At 44.2% G+C, this 6,523-nt stretch overlaps 1 protein-coding gene across 2 annotated transcripts in view; it reads left to right on the top strand.

The window, feature by feature from the left end:
- Positions 1-6,319, top strand: part of chd7 (chromodomain helicase DNA binding protein 7) — an 84,761-nt gene extending 78,442 nt beyond the window's left edge. For both annotated transcript variants that reach the window (XM_062517336.1, XM_062517337.1), the window contains exons 34-38: positions 102-509; positions 3,055-3,252; positions 3,758-3,898; positions 3,984-4,088; positions 4,195-6,319. In XM_062517336.1, the coding sequence (XP_062373320.1) occupies positions 102-509; positions 3,055-3,252; positions 3,758-3,898; positions 3,984-4,088; positions 4,195-5,274 (1,932 nt within the window). In that variant the 3' untranslated portion in view covers positions 5,275-6,319. The remainder of the gene's footprint in view (positions 1-101; positions 510-3,054; positions 3,253-3,757; positions 3,899-3,983; positions 4,089-4,194) is intronic.
- Positions 6,320-6,523: the final 204 nt, after the last annotated feature.

The raw sequence follows: 6,523 nt of genomic DNA on the forward strand, positions 1-6,523 counted from the left end.
AGTTGTTCAAAATATTTTTTCCTTTTATACACTGGATTCATAATATAGTTGTTTGGGGCTTTCAGAAGGATAGTTCTCATGCGCTTACTCCCTCTGTGCAGGACGAGGCTCTGAGTCTTTCAGTCCCGCGGCGGCGGCGGCGACGCAGGAAGGTGGAGATTGAGGCCGAGCGTGCTGCCAAACGGCGTAATCTCATGGAGATGGTGGCGCAGCTGCGAGAGTCTCATGCCTCTGATGACCAGGCCCATGCCATGGACCTGACTAAAGCTCTGCATGGTCTACCAGCCCCTTCTTCTTCCTCAACCTTTTCTGCTGGCCTGGCCTCCTCCTCTTCTGCTGCCCTGAAGGCCCAGATGGAGCTGCTGCAGGCGGGCACACTGGGGCGGCCACGGGCCAATGGCTCCCTACTGGATATAGAACTGCCCACACGTCGCAGAAGGGGCCGCAGGAAAAATGTGGAGGGCTTGGAGCTCCTATTCGTAGGGAACAGGAGGGCTGCAGAAAGTGCTGTAAGTGTAACCATGTACACACCCACCTTTTATCCAAACAACTGTCTGGTCCTCCGCCCTGTTCCTTCCTTCCTTAACTCTTATGGGAGTTTTACTTCTTTAAAATCACCTTTTCAACTATGTTGGCTCTTAAATTAGGGAAACACTTCGGACTCATCATATATATATATATTAGTGCTGTCAAAAATATCGCGTTATTAACGCGTTAACGCAAAACAATTTTAATGGCGTTATTTTTTTTATCGCGAGATTAACGCTCTTCCTGACCTGTGAGAAGTTTTTTCATAAACTGCTGTGGCCACCTTTGAAAAACTACAGGACCCGGCTGTAAACCAGAAGGAAAACAGTAAGTGCGCCCCACAATGGCATTGTTTAGATGTCCAGCTGAAGACGTTAAAATGGGCTGCTAACAAACTAATAAATGGAAAGTTTAGTTTTAAAGCATTCCCAGGGTCAATTGATAAGTTCACATCGACAGTACATGCAGATAACTTTGCTCTTAAGTTACCATCGTAGCACGACTAGTTATTAGCCGCATTGAGAATTTGCACGAAACTTAGAAGACTAAGGTAGAGCAGGCGTTGGGGCAGAGACGCAGTTGCGCTAACGGGAGATTAGCCTACTGGACTCGTAATGAGCACTATCTCGAGGTAACATTAATGTGAGTGTATGTGTGTCTGTGTGCGACATCCCTCTGGCTCTTCTCTCCCCTTCCTACTGCTGCGTTATCTGTCTTGTGCCTGTGTGCGTGTGTGTGCGCGCACTCGTTCATATACATTCGGTGTGTGTGTTGGTGAGTGTGTGTGTGTGTGTGCATTCGTGCACATTCGGTGTGTGTGTGTGTGTGTGTGTGTGTGTGTGTGTGTGAGAGAGAGAAAGAAGAAGAACTATGTTTGAATTAGGCTACAACAATTCAGAGCTTTTTTAACTATCTCGGGGTAACGTTAATGTGAGTATGTGTTTGTCTGGGTGCGACATCCCTCTGGCGCTTCTCTCCCCTTCCTACTGTAACTTTAGGCTAACGTTATCTGTCTTGTTCCTGCGTGCGTACGTGTGCGGATTTTTAGTATAACCTACCATTGGATAATGACTGAATGCATAGGCCTAAGCTTAAGCAACAAAAATATTGTTTATTTTTGTTCAAGTCCAACAGACCAGTGCAATTTTTGCCATAAAGTGTAGCAATACCATATTTAGAAATAAAGTACATTTTCAGAAATTCAGATAGCCTATTAGTGCTGTGCAATATGGGCAAAAAGTTATTTCCCGATATAGCCAATTCATTACCACGATAACGATATATATCCCGATATAGCCTAGTATTTCTACTTAAAATTATGTATTTACATCCACACATGAATGCAAATTTTTCTTATTATTTCGAGAAAAAAAAAATGTTTACCAGTTGTGGTTGTGTACAGTAGGTGTAATTGAGTGCCTGTCACTTTAAGAAATATGTAAGAGAAAATAATGACGCTAAACCCAATAGTAAGCCTAAATGATCTAAATGCCATAGCCTAGATAGGCCAGCAACATACATTTGAGAGATGCAAGTGAGCAAATCAACTTGATATTAGCCTATAATTGTATGTTACAATAGCATCACTTAAACTAGCAACAATGCCTCGCTGTTAATAGCACTGCTGCGCATATGAGTGTGTGAGGGGGAAAAGACGTACCTACAAGGCTACAGCCACAGGCTAGCTTTTAGGGAGACCTGCCTTGCGCGCACCGCTTCTTCAGAAGAACGCAGTCATTCTTAAAAGTATTGTAAAGTAGGCCAACATTAGGTGTTGTGACATTTTTAATTTCAGGGTATTGCAATACGTTTGTTGTATCGGTGCACCGTGCAACACTAGTCTTAATGCCAACGTCAAAAAAGTTTAATTTGTTTACGATCAGCTGCCTGCGTTCATTCGCCTGGCCACCCATCCCGAGTCAGTAAATTGTCTACGTTGCCCGCTGCGAGAAGGGGCAACGCACTTGCAGTTAAATTATCTGAGCAGTCACAGCCACACACATTAAAATTACGATATAAACGCTACTTTTATTAATTAATAGGCCTAGCATAAAATAGGCTTGTATTGCACAGGCTGTAGGCCTACAATATGTTACCACGCCAACTTGGATGTCAACCAAGCCTATAAAAACTTTTGTTTTTATTTGAAGTTTGCACAAGTAGAGGAATAGGCTTATATTCTATGAAACTATGCTGCAAGTAAGCAGGAGTTACAGTTGTGAATGCTAATTTAATTTTTTATTTATTAATTTTTTTATTTATTGGGACTATTCCCAGGGGTGCAGTGCAACCCATAATTTTGCGTGGGCACTGGGCTGGCAGTGTTTTTTTTATTTTTTTATCATTATTTAATTATTTTTGTATTTTAAACCCTTTTCAAGATCAAGATGGCAGTAAGACTTGACTGACTGCATAACCTGCCAGCGAAAGTGGAATGAAATCACCACTCAGAATCTAGGCTTATTTTATGCGCAGTACAACATGACAACATGCAGACTGACTTATTTTATGATGTCTTTGGGGCAGGATGACACCGAGCGGACCAAAGCATTGGAGGAGGGCAGTAGCTTTCCAGCACGGGCCCCCAAGCACGTTTCTTCTGCTGGCAACAAGGGTCCTGGCACGGGGCTGGAAGAGGGAGAGGACGGCCCCAGCACCAAGGACCTGAGGGAATGGCTACGACAACACCCCACCTACACCATGGATATGCCTGGATATGTACCAGTAAGCAGCAGTTACACTCATCAAATCTCATCACTTGTGAAATAAGACTTAATGCTTCTTGTGCTTCTCATGCACGTGTTCGCTCTCTCTCTCTCTCCCCCCCTCTCCCTCCCTCCCTCCCTCTCTCTCCCTCCCTCCATCTCTCACTTTTGTATCAGTGTCTTAATGTGATGCAGACTAGGGTGGTCCTTATTTTACCTTTTTGCAAAGGTGGTCTCAGTTCGGTTTGTTTTAAAGGGGTCTGGGTACGGTTGGAGTGTTCACATATGCGCAAAAAATGTGGAGTCATTGATCTGAGTTCGTTTAGATGGCTGAAAGGGACCAAGTGTGGAAACACCCTTAAAATAAGGACCACCCTAATGCAGACATGTCTTTGCAGTTCATGGGGACAACATTCTCTCCTTTGCCCTTAGATTGTAAACTACTGCCTTTTTCTTCCTTGATATTGGCAGTTGGCAATTTTACATGTCTAATTTGGTCATTTTGATTTGTTTCTACTATGTAGAAGAGTGAAGAGCTGCTTCTGTCACAGTTTCCTAAACCCAAGCAAAAGAGGCATCGCTGCCGCAACCCCAACAAGATAGACATAAACACACTAACCGGTGAGGAGAGGGTACCAGTAGTGAACAAGCGAAACGGACGCAAGGTACGCTGGCATGCTGTTTTATTTCTTTGTTCTTGTGTACATTGTTTGTGTAAGATCCCTGTAATCATTATTTTTGTCTTTAAAGATGGGAGGAGCCATGGCACCACCTATGAAGGACTTGCCCAGATGGCTCATGGAAAACCCTGAGTTTGCGGTGGCTCCTGACTGGACTGAAATTGTTAAGCAGTCCGTAAGTAATCTACACAACATTTTTTGTTTCTGAGTTTTCACTTCAGAGGTATCATTTTTCAGTGTCTGCTCAATGAGATGCTCATCTTTCTGCTCTCGCCTTTTAGGGCTTCCTCCCCGAGTCCATGTTTGACCGCCTTCTGACTGGTCCTGTCGTTCGAGAAGAGGGTGTTCGCCGCCGAGGCAGGAGACCCAAATCAGAGATTGCCAAGGCAACAGCAGCTGCAGCAGCTCAGGCAGCAGCAGCAGCAGCTGCTGCTTCCACTGCCGGTGTGAATCCTCTGTTGATGAATGGCCTCTTTGGGGGTATGGACCTCACCAGCTTACAGGGCCTGCAGAACCTTCAAAGCCTTCAACTGGCTGCAGGCTTAATGGGCTTTCCTCCAGCACTGAGTGGGGTTGGAGACGGCAAGCATTCAGCCTCAGCCATGCTGCCCCTCATGTTACCTGGTATGGGGGGCCTACCTAATATGTTTGGCCTGAGCAGTCTGTTCGGAGCTGCCGCTGCTGCAGCAGCAGCATCTCCTTCCAATGGAAACAACTCCACTGTGAACACCAATGAACAGGGAGACACAGATGCAAAAACCCTACCCAAGAATGATGCCAAGGAAGAGGCAGAAGAGAAAGCGGGTGAGGCTGAAGAGGAGGACAAAGACAAGACTAATGCTTCCAGTGAGGTGGAATCCACTGAACCTAACGGAGAGGCGGCACTGGTTGCCGCTGCCGCTGCCGCAGGCATGTCCACCAACGCTCTAGCTTTTAATCCCTTCCTGCTTTCCACTATGGCCCCGGGCCTCTTTTATCCTTCCATGTTCCTCCCAACAGGCCTGGGAGGGCTTGGCCTGCCTGGCTTCTCCCCCACCTCACTGGCTGATTTGCAGAATGCTATGAATGGAGCACTGGGAGCTACAACTGAAAACAAGGAATCCACAAAGCGGCCCGAACCAGACCAAGACAAGCCAGCTGCTGCAACCACTGCAGACACAACCATTGAGAACAGTGACTCAGAGGAGAGTCAGAACAAGACTGCGGAGTCATCAGCACTAGATGAGGATATAGCTGGACCAGCTGAGGAACTGGACTCCTTAGAAGGAGGGGAAGAGGAGGAGGAGGACGACGACGACGATGATGATGACGATGATGACGATGATGATGTTCCTGAAGAGGATGGGGATAAAAGTGACTAGAAACTGGCCATCTGATGTTACCCCTGGGCTTGTTGACCATTCAGTGCTAGAGTTCTTTTTGATGAATTGTTAGTCCAGTTGTTTACATGCCAACTCGTTATCCAAACAATTATCAAATTTGGTCTTTTTTTTCCCTGTTGAACGGTGTGTTGAAATGAGGGGGGTGGGGTGGGGGGGCTAACAATGGATAAGCTGTCTCTGTAACCATTAGCATAGCGAGGGAAAAGGCAAACAAGTAGAGCTGTGCGGATGTCAAAAGGGTGACTGTTTTTGTTTTAGTTTATTTTTGTTTATCTGTTTTTAAGCACAGTGGTGCTTTCTAGATGAGAGAAATTTCCTCTGAAATATTATAGGAAGTAATTTTTCAAATAGTGCTATGCTGCTTTTTCTTTCCATTGTTTATGTTATGTTTTTTTCTCTACTGTTGACATTGAAACAATATGTAGTATCTTGTGAAAATTCGGTGGCATACAATTAAAAATGGCATTAAACAACCTCTGCTGCTGGAAAAAAGGAACTTTTTTCAATGTACTGTTGAGCTGTGAGGAGCGGGAAGAAGTTCTCACATATCATAGCCTACACTCTGACTGTTCTGAGTCTCTCACACTGACAATCCCAACAGGGGGTGAGGAGACCTCTCAACCTGTGGAGACAGCAATAACGAAGGCAGCTTTTGAATGTTCAATTTTACTCAAATCATCGGGAAGTGTGGAGAAATACATCAACTAAAATTTTACTGCAGTCAAATTGTCTCATTATGTCCATGTTGATGCACTGGTGTTAAACAGAAATGAAATCAGGTACCTTTATCTATTGAATGGACTTTTGTTACTTTAGCCACAAAGCTGAACAGCATTACCTCAATTCTAACTAGCCTTGAAGTTTACAGACATAAATGTTGTAAATGTAATTTTCCTTTCCTTTTGTGTTTTTTTTTCTTTTTTTTCTTCGTTGTTTTGTTTTTTGTTTTCAAACCATCATGTTTGATCTGTAAATGGCTGCCAACTGTAGTAATGATGCTTTTAATAAAAGTGACTCAATATTCGCCTAGGAAACCAAAATGAGTGTGTGGTGTTTGTGGATTCACAATGACCTTTATTCTAGGCCTACTTGTGTTAACAGTATGACTTATTGTTCTTCATCCAGCTCTACTAAATTAGTATGATCAGTTATAATGAACATTGAGGTGTTCTGCCATGTTGCCCTTATACCCAATAGGGAGGCAGAAGCTATTGTTTCAGTTTCTGTC

Source organism: Sardina pilchardus, chromosome 2 (assembly GCF_963854185.1).
Source record: "Sardina pilchardus chromosome 2, fSarPil1.1, whole genome shotgun sequence".
NCBI lineage: Eukaryota > Metazoa > Chordata > Actinopteri > Clupeiformes > Clupeidae > Sardina > Sardina pilchardus.